The sequence below is a fragment of the Aotus nancymaae genome, unplaced genomic scaffold, assembly GCF_030222135.1.
Source record: "Aotus nancymaae isolate 86718 unplaced genomic scaffold, 86718_ANA_hifiasm-v0.15.2.pri h1tg000029l, whole genome shotgun sequence".
In the NCBI taxonomy this organism is placed as follows: domain Eukaryota; kingdom Metazoa; phylum Chordata; class Mammalia; order Primates; family Aotidae; genus Aotus; species Aotus nancymaae.
In genome coordinates, this window is record NW_026988442.1 from 50,451,928 (window position 1) to 50,478,560 (window position 26,633).

The 26,633-nt window shown below is 34.0% G+C and overlaps 1 protein-coding gene across 14 annotated transcripts in view; it reads right to left on the reverse strand.

Moving 5' to 3' along the window:
• Positions 1 to 26,633, reverse strand: part of SLC4A10 (solute carrier family 4 member 10) — a 359,094-nt gene that overhangs the window by 32,427 nt on the left and 300,034 nt on the right. For all 14 annotated transcript variants that reach the window (XM_012440527.2, XM_064382673.1, XM_064382670.1 and 11 more), the window contains 4 exons: positions 9,252 to 9,357; positions 4,412 to 4,573; positions 2,871 to 2,984; positions 1,245 to 1,406 (listed from right to left, as the gene is read on the reverse strand). In XM_012440527.2, the coding sequence (XP_012295950.1) occupies positions 1,245 to 1,406; positions 2,871 to 2,984; positions 4,412 to 4,573; positions 9,252 to 9,357 (544 nt within the window). The remainder of the gene's footprint in view (positions 1 to 1,244; positions 1,407 to 2,870; positions 2,985 to 4,411; positions 4,574 to 9,251; positions 9,358 to 26,633) is intronic.

The following is a 26,633-nucleotide window of genomic DNA, read 5'->3' on the forward strand; positions in this document are numbered from 1 at the left end:
AAAAATTCTTTGAAAGGTAAATAATAATAATTATATGGCTTACTTTCTTCCTAAAACAGGGGTTTTTTAGTTGATTTTAAAATGTGCCATTTAGTAAAACACATACAATTGTGAGAATTCTTAAGTTACTTTCTACAAAGAGAATGAAGAATGTCCTTTGCTTTAAGATATACACACATTCTCTCCAGCATATACTCAAAATTCCTTCTTCATAAGATTTGTTGCAAATAAGTGTGCTTTCTTACATTTATGTTATTATTATTAAAAGTAATGACAAAAACCGCAATTACTTTTGCACTAACCTAATATATTGCATCAGAGTTTAATCAGAGATTTTTTTCATCTTTCTAACATTCTTATAAAATCCTACAAAGCATGATTTCTGTTACTCTGATAATGATTTTTTTCTCTTAGAGTTTAAAGGGTATGTGAAAATAGCTGGCAATTTTCCCATGATATCAGAACAAAAACAAGATTGTGCATATTCTGTTTTTACAAGGTTTGATCCAGATTATTTTTAACCAGTTAATGATTTATTGATTTTATATAACATATTTCTGTAAATAAGTGATAGTGCTTATATTACATATCTTAGGCAAATTGCATACCAGTGAAAATTTTGATTATTCAAAACTGCAAAATGGCAAAGTCAGAATGTAACTAAGATACATCTACAGTTAGTCTTCTTATAAAAATAACAACAACAACAACAACAACAACAACAAAGTGAAATCTGCAATAAAACTCAAAGCTCTCACTTCCAAACTGTAACATTTATGTCTGGATTTTGTTGTTATAGGCAGACAGAAAAATAATTAAAGACAATGAGAATAGTTGAAGTTGTAATTTATTCTGATAATGAATTGACTGTAGTAGATATACTTAGGGTTAAATAGAGGAATAGAGGAATCTCAGATGTGAGACAAGTTGGTATGGTTGTACTACACCAGAATAGATTGTTATTTCATTAACGTTAAATATGACAAAATTCCAACTTTGACAATGTTTTTTATTTTATACCCTGAAGGTGAGTTCTCAGACTTGAGCTCAGCCAAGTTCTACAAATAAGTAAATTCTCATCTCATTGTAAAACCAAGTATCTTGTAAGGCAATAAAAATTATACATCTGAAAACATTATTTTATATATTTCACTGTTAAATACAGAATACAGGAGAAGTCTAATGAACATCAGTTGATATCAGTTGTCATAATTATTTACATTAAAATCAATGTTAAAATATACCTTTAGCTTATGTTCTTTTCTGTTGATGATGACAGCTGTAATCTGTTGGTCCATAAAAATTAAAATAGTACAAAGTAGAGCTGGAATAATAGCAGCTATTACTGTCCACCATGGATTTGGACCTAAAGGCGTAACAAACCAGCCACGATCATCTCTGGTGGGCTGTATAAAGTAAAGAATATACATAGTTATGAACTGGATTAATGAATACTTGATCAAATCAAGTCTTACAGATACTACCAAGAAAGCCCTAATTATAAACAGTGGAGCTGAGTGGGCTATAATAAGTAATAATAATACTCATAAAGCATTAATAAGGTAGCAGGCACCATTTTAAGAGCTTTAAATATTTTAACTCATTTTTTTTCTTCACAACACTCTAAAGATGACACAGATAAGAAAATTGAGGCATAGAGAGATCTAGTAACTTGCTCAAGATCTCAAAGCTAGTACGTGGTAGAGATGGGATTTAAACTCTGACAGACTTGTTGGAAAATCTGTGTTCTTAATCAATACTTGTATTAAATAAAATAATATTAATATTTACCATTTACTATTGGAAAGTGAATTGATATTCACAAATAGCACATTGACACATTGACCACTGTGCTAGAACTGAGATGCAAAGATAAATCAGAGGCTTCCTTCAATTTAGAATCAGAGACAGACATCTAAACAGAATACATCATTATGGTATTGTAACTGTTATTTTTGATGTGCAGAGGCTATTGAGTAAAAATGAAAAAAAAAAGATATTTGGTCACAGCAGAGGCTCAGAAAAGGGTTCCAAATATGACTACTGTCTGAGATGATTCTAAAAACAATTCATCCTGACAAGAGCCCTATATAGAAGTCTCCAGCCCTGTTTGACAGAGGAAACAAAGGGGTGCCCCTAATCTGAAAAGCTGAAATCTGAAATGATCCAAAATCTGAAACTTTTGAGCACTCACATGATACCACAAGTGGAAAATTCATGCCTGATTTCATGTGATAGGTCACATATATTATCAAGAATGTTGTATAAAATTATCTTTAGGTTATAGGTATAAGGTATATATAAAATATAAATAAGTTTTGTGTTTAGACTTGGGTCCCACTCCCAACATACCTCATTATGTGTTTGTAAATATTTCCAAATTTGAAAAAAAAGATGAACTCTGAAACACTTTTGATCCCAAGCACTTTGGATAATGGATATTCAAACTGTACCTCATTAGTAACATGGTGAGAATTCTATTCCCAATCTATTTGTATCTGTTTTTCAAGCCTTATTCACTGCACAAGTCTGCCAAGACAATACTTTTATTTTAGTTTCAAATGCTTCCTTATCTTTTGAGAATGTTATATATAGGTATTTCAACTGGAAGAATTGACAGGAAATTTTTTCAAGCAATTTTTATATTTATAATCATTTATATTTTGTAATTCTTATTTTTTAAAATATTAGGCCCAAGTTTTAGCCATGCTGTGTGTATTTCATGTACTGCCCTTCTAATCTATATTCTTTATATTTTCATGAGAATCCTAACTACTAGGGTTATAGGTATCATCTAAATGAAGATTAGACTGAGAGAGGTGGAGAGAGAGAGAGAGAGAGAGAGACAGTAAGTGCTATCATAAATTCACCTTGAAAACACTTGGTACTTGTAGTTTTGGAGATGGGATCCCAATGGCATAGTCAATTAAAACCATACACAAAATTGTAAGAAAGACAGCAAAGTCACTCACTATGGATCGAACCTAAAAATAATGAAAACACTTGTCACTTAAAGTAGCTATAAATATCAAGGAAAACTCAGGAACATAATCTAGAGTCACACTTTATAAACACTTTATGACATAATATCATAATATTATATTTTATGCATACTATAAGATTACCATTAGCTCTGTCAGAACCTGAATATATATTTATGTATCACTGTCGTTAAGATTGGTACACACTCAACCTTTCCAGAATGAGGCATTATGGAATAGCTACATCGTGGTTGTGCTGTTTTCAATGTTTATTTAAAATCTAACTTTATGATGAACCCATGCGTGTGAATATTCAGAATGCAGAATAAGGTAGCATGGGCAGAATTTGGCTGGAATTTAGGGATCTCTTTCACACAGGTAACATTTTAATATGATAAACTTGAAACATCATAAAATAAAATTATCTGTTTTTATCAAAGAAACATAATGTTTTACTTTATCTAGAATATAAGCATGACAGTTGGGAATGTACACAACAGAGTGGGCAAATTTAAAATTTATTCTCTGTGAGCCAATTTTTAAAGCCATTTCTCATTTATAAAGCCAATTTTGAGCAAATATTCTCAGACAATTATTATCCAGATCTAGTTTATTTTAAGATGCCTTTATGAAATACACAAAAGCATACACAAAATGCTTAAGATTATTGTTTCAGCTTATACAACTGTTTTTGTATTAACCAGACTAAGTTTTTTGGGGAAATAAATGAACCTTCCACCTTAGGGAAGAAAGTAGTGACAAAAAGGAAGCCCCCTTCGGAGAGAAGAGCTCTTGAAACATTTCCCAGAGTGGAATTTTGATCATAATCTATAGCTCATCCCTAAGAAGCTTGTTTCCTTGTTTTAAATTTTCCTTTTTTTTAATTTTTTTTTGGCGGAATCAGACATTATAGGTGTTACTTTGCAGTGTTAAATATTGAACTAAGCTGTTTCTCTGTTTACTTTCCTTTCCAAATATGCAGATGCAAACGTGGTGGGTTAGGGGGAGGGACTGACGGTTTAAACACTGAAAAAGAGAATATTGTTCCAATGAGTCTTGCGGGGGCTTTCCCAATTAGAGAACGTAACATAGGCTCCTCTGAGGTATCTGTCAGGCTGGAATAGTTCCCACTGTTCACTGGGCAAAAAAGTGACAATCAGTAATGCAGTGTGTGCTGTGAATTTCCAAAAACGTCAGTAGGAAAGTAGGAGTTGATCCGTGGGGTTTGCAGTTAGGAGAAAAGCCTGCATATGCATTCCCAGCACCTGTATTACAAAATCTTTCTCTTCAGCCCCTCATCTCACCCCACACCTAACCTGGCAGCTCACTCACACAACAGCCTTTCAGTGGCTCCCTTTATTACATCAATTACTCTTTCTTTTGTCCTATGTTATTTTAAATTTAGATCAAGAAAATTATAGTCTAAGTACCTTGGTTGGAAAATATCTGCTAGTCTTGAACTGCTTGAGGGTGGCTGACAGAGTAACTGTGGAAAAGAACAGGATCACAGACCAAAATAGAACATCTGGAACATATGGGTGATCATGGCCACAGGCTCGTCCAACATATTCTCCATGCAATGATTTGCATTCCTGCCAGAGGAAGTAAAACAAATGGAGCTACTAAGAAAAAACCAGACATATTTCTTGCAGAAAACTAATACCTTCTGATCAATTGTAGTTGAGATGCTGAGGCTTTTCCTTTATGGCTCTCAAAATGATTTAACAGGCATTATTACATTATGATTTTCAAGTTCAATTTGGCTAAGTGGTGAGAAACATCAAAGAGTTTTGAAAACTTCGAACATGAACCAGTTTTTAAATTTAAATTTTAAATTTATAAAACTAATTGATTTACCAATTAATTAATGTGTATTAAACCTAGTATCTACTAAGTTCCTAACATCAGGTGTATTGAAAATATGACATATTTAATAGTGATCGGTTACTAAGGTCGACGGTATGCCAAGTCATTTAAATATGTCATTTGAATTGCTTTCCACACCAATCCTACAAAATATGTTCATGTCATTATTTCTATTCCATGTCTGAGGAAACTGAGGCATAGAAGGGTTAAATAATTTGTTGTGGCCTCACCACTGCTGGGTGACCACAGAGCTGTGATACAAACACAATTCCTGCAGTGTGATTATTATTGCTTATTGAAGAAAAACACTGACTGTAGAATTATCTAGTCCAAAAGCTGCCAAGAAAGATGAGAAAGGCAACAAGAAAACTATGATATACAATGACTGAAATGAAACTGTAAATCAAAGATGGGACTATCGAACTTGGATTAAAGAACAAATGAGAAAAAATGACAACGTGAGCAAGGCAAAGCTCATATTTAGTATGACTTCTCCATGGCTTATTTTTTCTTCTGCAACTGCAGTTCTATAAGAGCCTGAGAATGATTTCTAATTACTGCTTTAGCCATGAGGTGGCAGCAAAGTCAAAAAAATTTTTTTTCTCCAGGAAAAACTGAGCATTTTAAACATTAAATATTTTGAAAGAAAAAAACATTATTTTAAACTTACTTTGGTTTATCTTATTTAAAAATTAGATTACTAAAGTATTTTTACATTTCAAAACAGGAAATAATGATTTAAATGATCCAATGATCTCATTAGTTCTTGAGATATTCTTTCCCTGAACATAAATTGAATTGCAGAGACATCTTGGAGAAAAATATGAACTGATAGATTGATCACTAACACAGAGTCTGCCTAATGAATCAGACCTCAGGCCTGAAATCCTTGTATAGCTAAAAGTAAATACATTTCAAAGATTGTAGATTAATTATAAATAGCTACACTGTCATCTGAAAACAAACAACTAGTAAAATCTACTTGGAGTTGCTAGCTACTCTAAGTCTGAGAGTCTTGAGAAATATAGTTAATACATCTTATTATTGTCTTAAAGAATCTGTCCCCTGTTCTAATCTAATTGCAAACATCGTCCTTGATAGGCAAAGTTAAATTCCAATTATTCATGTTAAGCTAATACAAAGTACAGTAACTTGGCTAATTGAAAAACCACAGAAAAATCCTCCAGCCCTTTAATAATTAAAGTTTTAATTTTCCCTCTTTGTAAATGCTGTAAAAATAGATAAGGTGGCAAAAATGAATCCTTGTGTTTTTCATCCTCTTCTGCACCTGTCCAAAATGCTAGCAGAGCAATTATTAAGCAATGTAATGGGTAGCAAAATGGCTACATAGAAAAAGGAACTAAAAGTTCTGTGATAACACATTATCTATAAATTTGTGAACATTTTTTCATCATTTCTGCAGGTACAAAAGTCATTTGGTGGGATCTTGTTCTCAATTCTTAAGAACATAGATGCCATTTAAAGGCTCGCTTAGCTGTCTTACACTCTATAATGAGTTGTGAATGGCCTGCCTAGTTACATTAATTCAAAGCATATTTGAAAATGTTATTTACTCTCTCTTTGGGAAGAAACAAAATGCTAATTTTAAAAAAGAAAAATTGTGACCTACTAAATTCAACATTTATTTTCAGGTTCATACTAATTGCATCCCCAACACACACACGAAGGTACACACACACATGCACACATACATACATGCACACATACAGAATAAGTACTGAAATTTAGAAGTGAGAACCAAATCCAAATCCTGCTCTCTTCTTTTGAGTCTAACATATGGTTTCAGTTACAATGGGTACTCAGAGAATGCTTGTTGACAAACTGATTTCTACTAATTGCTCTTCAAACACATTCTAAGTTTCAGCAATTCTATAAGTTGTCAAAAATTAAGTTTGATAAAATAAGAAATTAAAGTTGGCATTAGTGTCCTGCCCCTTATATATGTACAAGCTAAATATGTAATTCAGGCACTGAAACACCAAATGCTGGTAAACTGCTTGTGAATATTTTAAATTTTGCTTAAGAATTTCTTATAAAGGCTGATTTTGGGGATACTGATAAATATATATATATAAATATAGATATAGATATATACACACACATATATATATAAATAGAAACTTAAGTACTCTAGCTAGCCATAAATATTTGCATTAAATAGTATGATTAAACTGTGTTTCAAAACAGACATTAAGTATTTATCAAATGTTTAACACTTACTATGCATATAGCAGTTTGGGAGAATCAAAGAAAGCTAAAGTTCTTTGCCCTTGCTGAGTTGGCAAGGTATAAATTATAATTCATGAGATATGTAACAACTCAATGAAACATTACAGGACCTGCCAAATAAATAATATGTAAATTAAATGTTATATCACTATTTTAACATTTTAGTTATAATAGCCACTAGTTCAGTGCTTTATTCATAAAATACTCTTGATGACAGTATGAGTATATTGAGGAAAAAATTAAGCATAACAATTAGACAAAAATTTTAATGGTCTTTTTTTTTGACTTAAAAATTACAAGATTGTTTTCATTATATAATATTCCCTCTGGTGGTAAAGGCTGTTTCCAGTCAAGATTAGCAATTATCCATTGCAAAAATTGCTTTTAACTAATGAAAAACAATATGAAAATTTTTCCCAAATGCTAACACCTAGTACAAAACTTTTTAAAAAGTCAAAAAAAAAAAAAAATCCAACAACCCCACAATGCTGTATTTGCTTTAATTGCAAAACATTTTTCACTATTCTGCTTGACCTTAAAACTCTAACTCACAGCTAGCCCAATAACTGTGCTATATGTCTGCTTCTTAGAACTCTCAAAATTCAGGATTTGCTAATACAAAGAATGAATATTATTATTTAGTATTAAATTATTCACATAATACGAAACACATATGGAGTAAATTATCATGTTATATAACTAATAGATGGGATCACTTGGGTTTTCATATTGAACAGGACATCAAGGCTCTGTAAACATAATATAGTTTACCAAAAAAAAAAAAAAATGTAGACAGAAGACCCACTACTGAATTGATTAATCATGACCCCATGTCTAAATTCTAAATAACTATAGTGTGTTTTCTTGATCAGCTCATCAATTCTTTTATTGTTCAATTTAAAAAGCTCTTACAGTGGAAGCGGCCTGGCAATGTTATTTTTCTAGAGGAAAATAGATGGAACGGAATAAACAATAACAAAAGAAAACAACAAGAGTAAAAGTCTTATTCTACAGAACGCAACTTGGGTAAGAATAGAGGCAGTGAAATACAGATCAAGATAGAATTTTAAATGAAGAGTAAGCAATTTGATTTCAATTTTGAAAGAACATATCCAATAGAGAAAACTGAGAAAATGAGCAATAGATCATATGCTCTTTACAAGAATTGTGTTTAGAGTTTCACAATATCTGTACAACAAAAAAGATTTCTATATTCCATTAACTGGACCATTTACTAAAATAGTATGTGTTTGCTCAAATGAACTAGAACTCATATAGTTTTGTGCTGATAGTCATAATAAAATTTGAGCTTATATGGGTAGGTAAAGTGGCAGAAGCTTTGAAACTGTAATGTTTATAACTGGGAAGAACAGAAAAGAAAGTAGGGCTACTCAGATTTTAATATTTACTAAAAGCAGAACACATTTTCAGATTACAAGATTTTATTGAACCAGAAGAAAAGAATGCAAATATAGATAGGAAAAGAGGCACAGTCATAATTATAGATTCAGAAAAATTGAGAAATGCAGCTATAAGAAAAAAGAAATCATTAAGCAGAGAAAAGCCAAAGAAAATAACACAATGGTAGAGGATTTAACTGTTATAGGTGAAAAATATGTTGCCATCCTATTTCTTCAGTGGGAGATAAGAATAAAATAGAAAAAAGAAAGATCTTGTTGAAGGAGGTGCCTGAATTTTGTGAAGAAAAGTAATATTTGTTCCTTTCAAAGATTTTGGTATTGACACTAGAATATTAGAAACATCCCCTTCCCCCCAGCAGATCCAGAACAGCTGGAGCAGCATTAAGAGTAAAATAAGAGCATTCTGAGTTCTTTACACAGAAGGCAGACTTAGTTCACCATATGGTTTCATTTAGGTCAATACCACTCATATTTAATGGGCTTTCAGTCCATCTCAGTCACATAATTCTGTATAAGTGAGCTTTTTGAGCAATTCTGGTCTTCTATTAGAACAACCTTAATAATGAAAGACCTGTTTACTGATGAGTATCTGAAATGATGAAATTAAAATTAAAACACAACTATCAGTTTTATAATATTATGCATTCAAAAAATTTTACCTTAATGGCAATAATTGAGTCAAAATGTCAACAAAAGCTCTTAGATATGACTTATTTTTCAATATTTTACTTACGGACACAGTTAGGTTCTCCCAAATTATGTCAGAGGCAGAAATATTGGATTCCCTCCATTCCTTCAACGTATCATTGCTGGGATTATGTGGTTCCACACAGTTACACCTGAAAAGGCAAAATAGTGTCTTTTGTGAAATAAGTAGCATTTTGTGACTGTACCGAGGACTAATATATAATGGGTCTATTTTCTCCAGTCACAACATTTCTCTATTTGACAGACAAGTAGTTAGGTTATCCTAAATTACTCTATGATAGACTATTTTCAAAAATCAAGATGGATAGACTGCTAGGATCCTAGACTACTCTACAGTGTTTCCTGGAATGAGAGGTCCTTATGACACCCATTTGGCCTTAAATTACAAGTCAAATAGTAAAATGATAAATATCCAAATCCATTGTTACTATTTTAGTTAATATTGTAAAATCATATCAGTTAGAATTAAAGGGGGTATTTAATTCATATTCTGAAGATCATTTATAACTGGCATATAATTCAAAATTAAAGCCAGTTGAAGGCAGAACTCCAGGTACCCAAGGATATATCAATGAGAAGAAGATACAGACAAAGATACCTACAAATTAATGGTCTTAGAAGTTAACCTCAAGTTACAGTTTGTTTTCCAAAAATTCATTCATAAACTTGCTATTTGCCCTTCAGAAAGCATTTTCATATAGAGGCATTTCATAAACATTGGCAGGTCTCCCAGATTAACCCACATAGGCCACATAACTTGAAAGTTCATAGGATAGCTCTTTTAGTGATATTAATTGAACTATCGAACTGAATTGCCATTTCTAAGATTATTATTATAAGAAAATATCATACAGTTTCTACTTGATAAACTTCTCTGCCTAAGCAACAGTCCCTCTTCTGTCTTCTACATCAGAACTTTGTCTGTTTTACTTCACCACCACTTACTCATTCTTTAAAGAGTTGTTGTCTATTATTCTAAAAAAAAAATGAGTTGGGCAGTACAAATAGATATGGTTCTTGCTCTCACTAGGGAAATTGGAGGATTCTCCAAGGGGACTCAGTTGGAGACCCCAGAGAAACCTGAAAACCTGAGCTACTATTCATGTCCGAACAGTAGATCAGCTACACCCTGTTACACCCACTACCGTGCTAACCACCAGTAAGCTTTCATTCCTAAGGGTTAAACAGAAACCAGCTCTTTTGAAAGACTTGCTCCATGGCTGATTTCAACCAACCACGTTACGCTGCCCCTTGCTTTCTGTAGTTTGACACAGCAGCTGGCTAGCATTCCCTCCTGATAAGAGACCACTGAACATGAAGTGGTTCAGCCAGTTTACAAAGGCTGCATGCTGAGTGCCTTCAAGTCCTCTTCTTCACCTTTTGACATATAGAGCCAAATTTTAGTATATTTAAATGTTCTTTCCACCCCAAAGTGAACATGGGACATATATAACAGACATGTTAGCTTATAACACATGTGCCCCTTCATGAATATTCATAGATCCTCCTATAGCCTGTTGAATATGTATGCTAAGCCAACCCATTCAGTAGGAATTCCTGTCTCATTTTTCCTCCTTCAAAGCACCTGCTTTTCAGTTTAACCAGAGGCTCCATTTCCCACTTGCAGGTTGTGATACCCCCTTTTAGAAATAAAGCCCTCCTCTGTAAATTTATAGATTTTGATACTTTTTCAGTAAACAGTACAAAGAGAAAAAAATTTTAAATGTGGAATGATTTTGAGCCTCTGGTGAAATGTTGAAAGGATAACTCATTTCATTGTGATGTTAAGAACATTGTTGTTTTCTTTCCTTCACTAAATATTTTTTGAGCTATTTTCTTAGTGGTTACTCTAAGGCTTATCACATATATCCAGCTACTCTGTTTTAGATTGTTCTGCTGTTTTTTTACAATATCCTGAGACATAAGTTGCTCTGGGGGTCTGCTCCAATTAAATTCCAGCCTTTTTGCTGTGAGTCTTTTGTTTTTTGTTTTTAACATAGAGACAGGGTCTTGTTAGGTTGCCCAGCCTAATCTCAAACGCCTGTGCTCAAGTAATCCTCCCACCTCAGCCTCCCAAAGTGCTGGGATTACAGGTGTAAGCCATGGTGTCCTGCCTGGTGTGGTCAGTGCTTGAGGTTTGTTCTGGCCCAAGAGGACTCTTCTTAGCTATCTATTTTCCTGATTCTCTCTTATATACTAGCTGGTCTGGTTTAGTGTGTCTCTTGCATGAAGCTACCAACCTCCTCTTAATTGCTTTCCACCAGAACTTATATTATTTTTGATAATATCTTCATCTTGAACTTCCCTTTACTCTGCTTCAAATAAAGTCAGTTCCTTTGCGAAGAGCTTCAGTGCGTCCGCTGGGGAAAATCTCTGCGGCGTAGCTTCAGAGCTAGGGATGAGGACAGCATTGTGTTTCTCTCTAAGTGACTCCTCTGCTTTAGGAGCAGGAAGCTGAGCATGGGCAATAATCAGGGTCTCATTAATAATTGGGAACCCATACTATTCTCAGTGTTCCAGGCCTGAGGTTGAACCTCCACCCTATGGGTAGCAGCTGCGTGAGAGATGGGAACCCCAGTCTGTTGCATTCATCTAGCCAGAATGTAGCTTCTAGAGGGGAAGGGTGAAAGGAGACAAGAAATGCTGCCAGCCTTCTCCTCTTGGGAATGTACATGCAGTTGGCCTCAACTAGAAGCTGAGGGAGGGAAACCCTGTGTTCTTGGCCATACTTGCCCAGAGTTAAGCTTCGGTCATGCTGACCTGGGAGGAGAGGAAGGGAAGTGGGTTGTGACTCAAGTACCTCAGACTCATTGTTCTTATCAAGATTTAGTACATTTTTTGGAATAAATGTTTCTTCATTTGCTGTATATACTTAAGAAAATTTCCAGAGACTTTTCATGATTGCCTTTTAAAATAATTTTTACCAGTACAGTTGTTTCACTGGGGAGAAGGTCTGCAGAGCTTCTTATACCACTATAAGAAGTTGGTATAAGTATTCTGGAAGTATATACTCATAACATTATTTTTAAAGTGCGGTAGAAGTCATGACACTGGAGCCATGGAGAAGGAAGCATTGCACATTACTTGGTTCTACAGTAAATAATATTTACATAATTATAATTACATAAAGATGTTTACATTTTATTTTTTATTTTTTAGAATCAACCTTTAGGCAAATTACTTAACACTTACCCTGGTTATAAAATAATACATGTTAATAGCTGTTACAATAAAGTCAGGGGTGGGGAGGTAGAAGGAGGAACAGAGAGTTTGGAGGAAAGGTGAGAATTATTGATCTCCTCTTACAAGGTAGAATGTAAAGAGAGTTACCTATGGCTGATACAATCAGAAATAGAAATTTACATAGGTTATTTGTGGCTATTTATTTATAGCTAAAGAGGTTACAGGGATAATGAAACTTAAGAAGTGATATTATCATATTGGAAAGGGAGGTGGAGTGAGGAGGAAGGTTGGGGATGGGTGTAGAAAATTAGCTAAATCCATATTTATAAGAGCAGAAAGTAAATTAGTCACATTTAACATTAGTAAAACAATAAATAAAAATACAAGCATGTTATTTAAAGACTTAGGTGGACCACCAAAAATAATTTTGAAAACTTTGTTTAAAATTTTGCCTTTGAGTGAACTGGTGCTTTGAATTATAATATTCCTGTACTATTTCTGTTTTCTTCCCAGGATGTGAATGGACTATTTTGATAACAATAAAATGTACTTGAAAAAAATAGTTCTTTTTGTAGCAGCCCTAAGTTTGCTTTCTCATTTCAGAGTGTACAAATTATCTCAAAATGTGTCTTATATTTGCTTTATCTCTTTTTTTTTTCTCTTCTAAAACCCTGAAAGGTTTGCAATCATGGGGAAACCAGCTGGATATTTCTCTTGTACATATTATGCCCTCCTCAATTAGAATTATATGTCCAGATGTTTGGATTATCTGGACATATAAGCAGAAAGCAACTTAACATGTTACAGGTTATAGATTATTATTGATATTGATATAGATAATTATAGATTATTATTATTGATAATAATAATCTACTCTCATATACACACTCGGATGTGATTTTGCACATAATGAATCTTCATCATTTGTATATAAACTATGAACTCAATTGCTACATTGGAGCAGTCTGACAGAACTGATCCCAGGCAATAGGCCTTGGTCCATAGTCCTCAGACTTCCAAATAAAGGTAACTTTTCTTTCTTTGATTAATTAATTAATTTTGGAAAGACAGTGTCTCTCTCTGTTGCCCAGACTGGAATGCAGTGGTGTGATCTCAGTTCACTGTAACCTCCACCTCCCAGGTTCAAGCAATTCTCGTGCCTTAGCCTCCCAAGTAGCTGAGACCGCAGATGACTGAGACCAGGCTTGGATAATTTTTGTATTTTTAGTAGAGATGAAGTTTCACCATGTTGCCAGCTTGTCTCCAACTCCTGGCCTCAAGCAATCTGCCTGCCTCAGCCTCCCAAAGTCCTGGGATTACAGGCATGAGCCACTATACCTGGCCTGATTCTTTAAAAGCTTGTTTTTTTTTTCTTTAATCAGCAGGGCTTCAACATATGAATTTGGGTGGGGTATGGAGAACAACTCCTTGTTCTTCACTTCGCCTTCTTAAGACAGAGTAACTTTCAAGTAAGTCTCCACCTTAGGCTACGCTTTCAGGGGAACCTAGATCACAGTAAGTTTTATTCCATATGTTTGGTAACACAGTAAAAGGATCTATTGAAAGCTTAGGCATCTAGGTATTATGCACAGTGCTTAAATAACTCAATAAAAAATTAATAACTGTCATGCAAGACACCATGCTAAGTGTAGTGTTGGATGAGCTAGATATAATCTCAGGGCTTCCTTTAAATGCAGGAGAGAAATATTAAGTAGCCAATTACACAATTCTTTGAATACATCTGTAAAATGTACTATAAAGAAGTCTGGGCTGCTAAAAAGATAAACAAATAGGGATCCACACCTTGAGTCTGGGTGTTCAAGGAAAACTGAGATCTAAAAGAGGAACAGAATTTAGTAATACATTGTGTGGGCAGGATGGTGGGAGTGGGGAACTAAGAGAGCAAACAGTGTCAGTTTGGTTGAACAGAAGAGGTGGAGGAAGAGATGGGGTATTGATCTGAGACAGGCAGGGCCCAGACTGTGCAGACTGAGTGGTGGGGGCCCTGGTAAATATATTGAATATTAAAATAATAATATGAAATAGCCTTTGGTTTGTGATTAACATTGATTATGCTGCTGTAATTTAAAGTCCAGATCATTAACTGAAATGATACTTTAAATCATACTGAGTATCTTTTTTTAACACAATAGTGTGAGACTAGAAATCAATAACAGGAAGAATTTTGGAAAACGCAGAAATATATGGAAATTAAACAACATACTCCTTAACAACCAGTGAGTCAATGAAGAAGTTAAAAGAGAAATTTTAAAATGTATTGACACAAATGAAAATGGAAACACAACATGCCAAAAACAAATACTTTTGTGGACTGCAGCAAAAAGAGTTCTAAGAAGAAAGTTCATGGCAGTAAACACTTACATCAAAAAGGGAGAAGGATCTCAAACAACCTATAACACTGGATCTCAAGACATACAAAATCAGAGCAAAGTAAGCATAAAGTTACTAAAGGAGGAAAGTAATAATCAGAGCAGAAATAAGTGAAATACAAAGTAGAAAAACAATAGAACAGCTCAACGGTCTATTGTTGAAATTTCTAGAACGTTGCATTTTATTCTGTCTAACAATGAACAGCTCAACTAAAAAGTGGTGTTTTGAAATAATAACAAAATCAACAAAAGCTAGACCAAGAATAAAGGAGAGAAGATTCGAATAAATAAAATCAGAAATGAAAGAGGAATATTAAAACACACTACAGAAATGCAAGTGATTATAAAAGACCACTGTAAACAATTATAATCCAACATATTGAATAATGTAGAAAAAATAAATTCCTAGACACATATAACCTACTATGGTTGAATCAGGAAGAAACAGTAGATATCAACAGACCAATAATAAGTAAGGAGATTGAATCAATTACCAAAAGCCTCTCCCAAAAAGAAAAGCCCATGACCTGATGGCTTCAGTGCTGAAATCATCAGCCATTTAATGAAGAACTACCAGTTCTTTTGAAACTCTTCCAAAAATTGAAAAAGAGAAAATACATCCAAACTCATTTTATGAGGAAAGCATTACAATGATACCAAAGCCAGACAAGAATACTACAAGAAAAAATTATAGGCCAATATCCTCGATGAACATAAATGCAAAAATCTTCAAAAAATACCAGCGAATCAAATGCAACAACACAGTAAAATAATAATTCATCATGATCAAGTGAGATTTATCCCAGGAATGTAAGGATGATTCAACATTTACAAATCTATAAATGTGATACTCTACATTAACAGAATAAAGAACAAAAAACATACGATCATCTCTACAGACATAGAAAAAGCATTTGGACAAAATTCAACATTCTTTCATGATAGTAACTCTCAAACATTAAATGTATAAAGAAATGTACCCCAACGCAATAAAGACACATGTTGTAAACTGACAGCTAACATCATACTCAATGGTGAAAAGTTTAAAGGTTTTCCTCTAAGATCGGGAATAAGACAAGAATGCCTACTCTTGCTGCTTTTAGTCAACATCGTACTGGAAGTTCTAGTCATAGCCATTAGGCAAAAGAAATAAATAAAATGCATCCAAACTGGAAAGAAAAAAAGAAAGAAAGAAAGAAAGAAAGGAAGGAAGGAAGGAAGGAAGGAAGAAAATTATCCCTATTTGCAGATGACATAATCCTATGTGTAGAAGACACTAAAGACTCCAACAAAAAATTTTTAAAACTAATAAATTCACTAAAGTTGAAGAACATAAAATCAATACATGAAAATCAGTAGCATTTTAATACCTGAACAACAAAATATCTGAAAAAGAAAATCAAGAAAACAATCCTATTTGCAATACTTACCAAAAAAATTTAAAATACTTAGGAATAAATTTAATCCAAAGGATGTGAAATACCTGTACACTGAAAACTATAAAACATTGATGAAATAATTATAGAGGACACAAATAAAAGGAAAAGTATTCTGTGTTTATGGATTGGAAGAACTGATATTTAAAATGTCCATACTATCAAAAGCTGTCAACAGATGCAATATAATCCCTGTCAAAATCCCAATGACACTTTTTAAAAAAATAGAAAAAAGCAATCCTAAACTTCGTATAACCACTAAAGATTCTAAATAGTCAAAGAAATCTTGAGCAAAAAGAACAAAACTGGAGGCATCACAATATTGAACTTTGAAATATACTACAAAGCTATAGTAAACAAGGCAGCAAGGTACTAGCATAAAAATAGACACAGAGACCAGTGGAACAGAATGGACAACCCAGAAATAACCCTATGTATTTAAGGTCAAATGATTTTCAACAAAGATGCTGAGAGTACACAATGGGGAAAGGACAGTATCTTCAACAAATGGTGCTGGGACAACTGGATATACACATGTGGAAGAATGAAATTAGACCCTTATCTCGCACCATAGTAAAAATGGATTAAATACCTTAAACTACTAGAAGAAAACACTGCCCATTTATCTGCATAATATTTTTTTATTTAACCCAAAATCACAGATAACGAAAACAAAAATAGACAAGTGAGATTACATCAAACCAAAAAGCTACACAGCCAAGAAAATAATTAACAGAGTGAATATACAACCTAGGGAATGAAATAAAATATTTACAAACCATAAATCTGATAAGAGGTTAGTGTTCAAAATATACAAGGAACTCAACACAACTGTAAGAAAAAGAAAACACAAGGTTAAAAAATGGGCAAAGTATCTGAATAGACATTCTCAAAAGAAGACATACAAACAGCTAATTGTATATGAAAAAATGCTCAAATCACTAATCATCAGAGAAATGCAAATTAAAACCACAGAAATATCACCTAAGACCTGTAAGAATGGTTATTATCGTAAAGATGAAAACTACTCACAATAGGCAAGATTTTGAAGCAACCTAAGTATTTACCAACAGATTAATGAATAAGGAAAATATGGTACACATACATGATAAAATACTATTTAGCCATAAAAAGAATGAGGTCCTGTCATTTGCAGCAACATGAATAGAAATGAAGGTCATTATATTAAGTGAAATAAGTCAGGCACTGAAAGACAAACCTTGCATGTTTTCACTTATTTGTGGGAGATAAAAATCAAAGTAATTGACCTCATGGAGATAGAGAATATAATGATGGTTATCAGAGGCTGGGAAGGGTAATGAGGGGTGGGTAGGGGAGTAGTGATGGCTAATGGGTACAAAAAACACAGTTAGATAGAATGAATAAGATCTAGTATTTGATAGCACAGCAGGTTGACTACAGTCAACAATAATTGATTGCACATTTTGAAATAATTAAAAGAGCAAAATTGATTGTAGGGATAAACACTTGAGGTAATGAATACCTCATTTACTCTGATTTGATCATTACACATCATATGCCTGTATCAAAATAATCTCATGTACCCCATATGTATACACACTAAGAACACACAAATTTAAAAATTAAATTTTTTTTAAATATGAAAGACAAGTGTTGGAGAGGAGGTAGATAAAGGAAAACTTTTCACATTGTTGATGGGAATATAAATTATTACAGCCATAAGGAAAACAGTATGAAGTTTCTTCAAAAAATTAAAATAGACCTACCATATGATCCATCAATTTCACTACTACTCAAAGGTAATTAAATCAGTAAATGGAAGAGATGTCTACATTCTCATGTTCACTGTAGCATCATTCACAGTAGCCAAGATGTGGAATCAACCTAAGTGCCCATCAATGGACGAATGGATAAATCAAACATGGCACTAGAGCTGGGTGTGGTGGTACATGCCTGTAATCCCAGCATTTTGGGAGGCCAAGGCAGGAGAAATGCTTGAGGTCAGACCTTTGAGAACAACTTGGGCAACATAACAAGAATGCTGTCTCTATAACAAATTTTAAAAATTAGGCAGATGAGGTGGCATGTGCTTGTTGTCCCAGCTGCTCAAGAGGCTGAGGCAGAAGGACTGCTTGAGCCCAGGAGTTCCAGGCTGCAGTGAGTTATAATTGCGTAACTGTTGTGCCACTGCACTCACTGGGTGACAGAGTGAGAACCTATCTCTAAAAGAAAGAAAGAAAAAGAAGGAAGGAAGGAAGGAAGGAAGGGGGGGAGGGAGGGAGGGAAGGAGGGAGGGAAAAGAAGGAGGTAAGGAGGGAGGGAAAAGAAGGAAGAAAGAAAGAGATAAATGGCATATATACATCATGGAATACTTTTTGGACTTAAAAAAGAACACAATTCTCTCATTTTGACAATTTGGATGAATTTCAAGGACATTATGTTAGGTGGAATAAGCCAGGAACAGAAAGACAAATACCTTGTGATCTTATTTATATGGGGAATCCGAAAAGATTGAACTCATGGAAATAGAAAGTAGAATGGTGGTTACCAGGGGCTCAAGGAGTAGGGGGAGAAAAGATCAGACCTACACACATCTAGAGCAACTGTAGCTGCAACTCTCAATGAATGGCATTAAAGAAAATTACTTGAACCACTGAGAGGTCTTTTGAAAACAGTCAGTGGACCAAGGTCTCTACAGTGGTAAAGAATTGTGGTAGAAAGATTCTATACCTTGCATTTCCCAAAAGGAAGTAGGAGGAAGATCAGATGAGTCCTGAAGTTCTAGAACCACCACAGATGCCTAATACACGTCATCATCCATATAAGAGTGCATGTTCCTCATCCACAATCTGATCCTGATTCCCAGTTTGGGACTCAGAAGCAAGTCCTAATAGAAATAAACTTTCATACTTAATGAAGATACCCAAGTACTAGACTAAAGCTAAGAACAGTAAAGCTCAGTAGCATGTCCATAGTCTGAAATGAGATGAGTGCTTATTTTAAAAAGTAGAACCTAATGTATCCACATTGATCTTGGATCTTGTTCCAAATGGAGTTTAGAGATTATACCCCTGATAGCCTCCCTCAAAGTGTCAATTGTGTCTGCAATGTATTGTTCTGAATCTCTTGCTTCAGTTTTACAGTAGTGGTAGTGTTAGGTAAAAAGCATTAGATGAAAAAGCAAGGATCATAGGTGTGCAAATGTCTTGCTACTATTCTGTTCATACATATCTGAACCTGCCAATCTCAGTCTGTAAGCCAGTTTACTAGTAAGGAGTGGTATGTTCCCTTAATGGGAAGATTCTCCCAAATTGATTTCTCTGTTACCTTATCTCAGAAAAAGGCCCAATACCATAGGAGTTTGATGGAGAAACATTTTCATACTCTGAAATTCTAGTATAAGTACATTTATTAATGATAAAAAGGAATCTAAAATGCAAAATAGGGAAAATATGGCAAATTTCCTGCAGGAGTATCATAATGAGAGAACTAGCATTATAGTGGATATATACGTCAAATGCATGTGTGTGTACATGAAGCATACATACGCATACTTTTATAACAACCATAAAACAATTTTACTTGAAGATAGGTTGAGAACAAACACATTAGTCCTTTGATCTCCTTTATATTATTGCCAAGTGTCACATCAATAGAGATTCAACGCTATCCCATTTTTATATTTTAGCAAAATCACTGTCAGGTCTTCTAAGTTATCTTACCCACCCAAGTAACAAAACCAGAGCAAATTGTAAGTTCTACTCATTTGAATAGTGGATTAGTAAACTGAAGACATAACTGATTCTAAATTAAAATTTTTAAAGCTCCATCTTATGCCTTTACTCTGATTTGCCCTGGGGAAAGACAATCTTTATTTAAAATAAAATTAGTCACTGCTGAAGGATTTAAAAAGTATTAACACATTTTCAAAATAAATAAAAAATGATGGATTGAGGTGATGCTTTCATCCCACCAGAGAACTCTTCAGGTAACTTGGCTCCTGGGAACCAGTGTCATGGTGTTTAGCTGTAAGATTGGCCCATTCATCCTCAACAGCAACCTGGTCAATTTAGGTACCAAATTACTCCAGATGCTGGGGCTGATTATTTGCACCTGGATGAAATGTATAGGTATTTTTTTCCCAACATCACCTTTGGCCATTCTGTGGTAGAAAGTCTCTGAAAGAAGCTAGGCCAGAATCCCATCTTTGACATGCACAGGGTGATGTCCAGGCCAGGACAGTGGCTAAAGCCAATGGCTATAGCAAGAGCCAATCAGCAACCATTCATCTCAGGATACTGAGCACACAGGGGTTTTGATTAAACATGTGTGTAGACCAGCCTAGGCAATATGGTGAAACCCCATCTCTACTAAAAATACAAAAATTAGCCAGGCGTGGTGGCGCATGCCTGTAATCCCAGCTACTCAGGAGGCTGAGGCAGGAGAATCACTTGACCCTAGGAAGCAGAGGTTGCAGTAAGCCAAGATTGTGCCACTGCACTCTAGCCTGGGCGATAGAGTGAGATTCAGCTTAAAAAACAAAACAAAACAAAACAAAAATATGTGGCAGAATTAGATGAAGATTAGATCTTATCAGAGAATTTTCTTTGTCAACTTTGCTGGAAGGGCAGGTTATTCAGTGATTTCCCTCCTTTCTTAATCTTTTTTAATTACACCATTTTTAATTCCACCTACCATTTCATGACATCAGATAATGCTATTGTGTTAGCTCTGAGTAGAAAGGAAAAGTATTACTTCTATAATTAGTAATATTCAGTAATACTTGGGTTACTTCAATTTGGAGGTAATATTGAGTTGAATGCTGATTCTGCCCCTTTCTAGCTATTGATCTTAGCAAATCACCTAACTCCTGAGATTCTATGAATTCATTATATAACTAATTAATATAATTATACTATAAATTAGTATAATTTATTCATTAAGTGTAACAACTGGGCAGGGTTTATTAAGATTAAGAGAGATACCATTCTATATGTAATGGTATATAAAGCTCCCAGTACTATTCCTAGAGTTTCACTGATGTTCAATACAAAGTAACAATCATATGACTTTGTGTTTTATGAGTTACAAACTACTTTGATATAATTTCATTAAATCTGCAAATCACTCTTATGAATGATAGGAGAGAGATTTTTGTTCTGTTTAAAAAATAAAGAAACTAAAGCTCAGAACACGATTTTCCCATGGAAAGAATCCAGTAAGGGCATGTGATTTCTGGTCTGTATTCTTTACAAATGGAGCCTTTGGGAGGTAGGTTAAAAAAAGGAAGGTTCTCTTACTTAATATTGTCTTATTTCCAGTCTAAATTTACCCTGTAGCAGAACCAGATGGCTATGAATATTGTGAAACTATAGATCTTGGTTCCAAGAGGTATATATATTTATTATTCCAAGAAAGACCAGATAGCTTAGGAGATGACAGGGTACAGAATTAACCCACAAACTGAAAGATTTATATAGTGTCCCAAATTATACTTAGATAACAAATATGTTTAACTGCTTTCTTCTTATAAATATTCTTGCTATATAAGACTATTGTAAGAAATAAATGAAAAACCAGGATGAGTACTCTGCTTTTGTTTTTTTCTGTATAAATTGTGAGAATTTGAAAACAAATGTAAAAATAAATCTCTTAAGGCTCAGGTTGAGGGCCTCCAACCTTGTGAGGAAGAGATATTTTCCATTTTCTTATAAATTTAAGATCCTTGGAGATGCTTCCAGGAATAAACTGAACTGAGCACAATAAGGGGAGGACCAAAAATGCTACCTGACTTTGCCTCCCTACTGGGAATTCCAACTATGCATGTAGAATTGAGGAAGCAGAAATGGCCTGGAGAGCTAGCTGGCTGAAGATCTGTCATCTCTCAGGACCATCCTGATAGATGATGTTCAACTCATTGGTCAGGGTTCCCTAGCTTAGGTGCACGTGAAATATGTGTGACTTGTTGAAACTGCCATATGCTGTCTAAAGTCTGTTAGAATTATAACACGTGTTTAAACTGTTAGCAGAGCATGGAATAACTATTTTAGATATTTGCCTAGGCACATAGATATAGTCCTATAATTCTGATTTAAAACATCTGAACATAAAGAAGCACAGTGGATCTGCCTCAGATCCTAACCCAGCATTGTCATGAATTCAAATAATTATATCACAGATGACTTTTGCACAGCAGTGCTATCAACAAAACAAAACAAAATGTGCAATATCATTCACTAGGAGCAAGAGTCTCTTTCTCGTTGTAGTAAGTTATTAAAATACTGTCTGAATCTGTTTATTAAGTGGTAAACATCCTACTTTTTTAGGTAGCTAACAATTAGAATTCCCCAAGATGGTCAGTTAGTTTATCTCAGAAATAAAAGGCCTAGTACTATAGTTTAGTGGAAAGTTACTTGCATATTTTGAAAATCTGTTAAAAATAAATACATACTTAAGTAACTAAAATATAAAATAGAGAAAATATGGCAAGTTTCTTGCATAAGCAACATAATGAGGGGAAAGATAGCACTATAGTAGATATATGAATACTTCCATGTACAAATGTATATGTATAGAAATCATATATATATATTTTCTATAGCTATTGTATATCTATGCATATAGATATGGTATGCATACAGTTACTATATGCATGAAACGTGGCACATTTAGGTTTTCGAGTTTAACAGTTTAATTGCTACATTTTACAGATGGGAGGAACTAAATGCTTGATAACTTATCCAAGGCTACACTGATAGGATTAGACTTGAACCCAGGTCTGTCCCAACCTGAAACTCCTAATCTTTTTTTTTTTTTTGAGACAGAGTCTCACCTTGTCCCAGGCTGGAATGCAGTGGTGTGATTGGCAACCTCCCCCTCTGGGGTTCAAGCAATTCTCCTGCCTCAATCTCCCAAATAGCTGGGATTACAGGTGTGTGCCATCATGCCCAGCTAACTTTTTGTATTTTTAGTAGAGATGGGGTTTCACCATGTTAGCCAGGATGGTCTCGATCTCCTGACCTTGTGATACGCCTACCTTGGCCTCCCAAAATGCTGGGAGTACAGGCAGGAGCCACTATGCCCAGCCCAACTCCTACTCTTTTTGCTATTACATGTTGCCTCAATATGTAATTTGGTGCCATTTCTATCAAGATAGCCAGAAGAGGGAGATGACTCCAGAACAAATGAAGTAATCTATACTTCATGTGGTTCTGCAAGCTTCCCCTTTCAGGACCTCTCTCCTCTAAGATATTCTTCCAAAACACCCTGTAGCTCTGCCCTCTTATCATGAAAACTACACCATCCCATTTCCCTCAGCCCCACTGCCCAGTTTCCTATAACCCTGTTGAAACCTGATGATATGGCTTCCTCAATCATTTTGCTTTACCACTGCCTCAAGACCATGGTCTCTGCTTTCCAAAGTGGTTGTACTCTGTTAGTGAGTACAATGGCATGTGTTACTCCATTCCTGGTAGTTTATTTACATTTTAACAGTGAGTTTTTGAAAATGCTAAGTTAGATATTTGATTTACAAATGTCATAGGAGAAACATTTTTTGAAGAGTTGGGTCTACAAGTGGATGTTAGTTACCTACATGCCTCTCTGTCAGGGCTATCTCTGGGTTATGACATTACTCACCTATAAATCAATTCCAAAGTGGAAAATATGTTTTTAATATAAAAAACTTTACTTATATATGTAATAAATAAATAAATTTAAATTTAAAAATAAATAAGCTAAAGGTTTATTTGTATTTTATATATGAATAATATCACAGATATCATGGATAGCCAAGCAAATTATTGTTCTTTCTTGAGTCTGAACCTCTGACATCTAAAATCTCAGCAGACAGTTCTTAGAGGCTGCCTAATTGTGTAAGGACATTTGATATCTTTGTACCAACTCTTGGTGGCTCAAAGAAGACTTCTGACTACTTACTTCTTATGTACTTAAACATCAAAAGCAGATATTCTAAATTAATCAATCAAGAAAAATGTAAGAAAAATCCCATTTTCCTATCTTTATATTGATGAACTTACTTCAAATTATTCCAATCTAAAACTACAAAAAGTTAAAGAAGAGAAATGAAAAAGAAAAAAAAAAGAAAGAGAAAAGAAAAATGGAAATAGCACTGTGAGGAGATAGAATATGAGTTTGGAAAAAGCCTTTTTGTTAATCTCATAAAAAATAATTTCTAGCGACTCTGGCAATAAGATGGAGTATTAATAATGCAAAAAAATTCTTTAGATGCATAGCATAGCGTGAGGTCTACAGTCAGATTTCCTCTGTTCTTTCAAATCCAAGCATTTAGCTGAGCAACCTTGGACAAGTCATTTAAATACTCTATGTTTTCGTTTCCTCATATATAAAGTGAAGATAATGATAATAACCTCATGGGCCATTATACAGACATCTTGTATAGCACAATAACCTCATGGGGTTATTATAAAATTAAATGAATTAATATACATAAAAGCACCTGGAATGGGCCCTGACATAAGTAGACAGATTAATTGTTAGGTATCTCATTTTGGTTATTTATTACTGTTACTATCACAAGCTCATAGACTGAAAAGTCCAACAATCATAAAGCAGAAAAAGGACTGTATCTGCACTTCTTTACATGTTTAAGACACCAGTATAAAACACCAATAATTTTGACTTGTGGTGCTGAATTATTTGGCTTAAAATATACTTTTTATAAAATACATCCTCTACTACCCTTTACTGTCCACAGAAAAGCAAATGCTCTAAGTGATCTTGTTTATACAAATGGCTACAGAGTGATTACATAAACATTATAATTAAATGCCCTCATACAGAAGTCTTTGCTGTTATTTCAAGGCTAATGGAGGTGATCTGTCTTCCTTACACAAGACGAGCCTGCGGCTGTCTTCTGGAAAACATAATTTGGTAGAACTCCCTCCAACATTATTACTAATTTTAGTCCCTGGGTTGCAGAGGCTCTCCTTTGGCTTTAAGTTATTAATAGTACCTTCCTGTGTGCACTAAACAGCTATGGTTTGTGATTCATTTTTTTTTTTAGGTCTCTTTATTGACTTAGCTCCCAGAGTGCTGTGTACCAAGTCAGGTATTAATACAAAACATATAATCAGAGAATCAGGATCTATCCATAGAAGTCAAATGTGTTTTTTAATGATTATTCTTTTTCTACTTCAAAAAGTATTTTTAATTGCAAAGATAATAAAACCACACTACAGAATATTCAAAAACAAAAAGGTATCTCTCATAGTCTTTCTACCATAGCTGCTATAAATTTTTTGTATACTTCTTTCAGTAGTTCTTCTGTATATTTTTGACATATTTTTATAAGTATACAATATTTTTATCTTTTTTTACATAGCACTATAATGCAAGCATTTTCCATGGTGCCACATTATCCTTCAGAACTATTATTTTTAAGGGCCACAACACAGTTTATTCTCATATTATTAATCATTTAATTGAATTGTTCCTATTAAGATGACTATTTAAATAATATAGGGACAATCCTTTTATGAATACATCTATTTCTATATTTTGAGCTTACTCTTTGAAGAGATTTGCTTGGCACTTATACTTTTCTCTTTAAGATATCACTTAAATATATAACCATACTATATTTTGAGGAAAGTAACTTTTCAAAAATATGCATCATAGCTTTGCGAAATACCACCACCATTAGCTAACACTAAAAATATAAATACTCTCTTATATTCTTAAACTTTTTCTCATCTGAAGTTCATCTTCATTCAAATAGACATATCCTCTCCTTAGCCTCTAAATATATAAGTTTGGAAATATTTCCCACACTCTTGGCATCCTATACTTTTACATGATAGCACTTATGTCATTTGTATAGTGTAATTTTATGTAATATTTAATGTCTGACACTTTCAATAGACTATAAGTTCCATGAAGGCAGGAATCCTATGCGGTCATTTTTTTTTAATCCAAGTGCCTGGCACATAGCAGGCAGCCTTGTTTGATAATTGACTGATTTAACAATTTAAAATTACGTTACACAGAGTACTGTGCTAAGTCCTACTGGAAATACACAGACATATATCACAGTCCCTACCTTTAAGGAGTTATAATCATTGCAATCCTTTGCTATTATTTTTAATTTAATATGTCAGAAAGCTTGTGAGCTTTAAGACCAAATGGTCCTGGGTTTACCCCCCACTTATCATTTATTGTATATGTAATATTGAGAAATTTTTTTAACTTGTTGGAGCCTCAGATTGATTGTAAAGTTGGGATAATACTTGCCCCACAAGGTTCTTGTGAGGTTCAAATGAAGCCATGTAGGCAAAGTTTTCAGAATAGCTCCTAGAAATTAGAGACCGTTCCATAATTATTTGTTGAACAAGTGAATAAATCCTTCATAATGTTTGTTTTTCATTTTTCCCATTT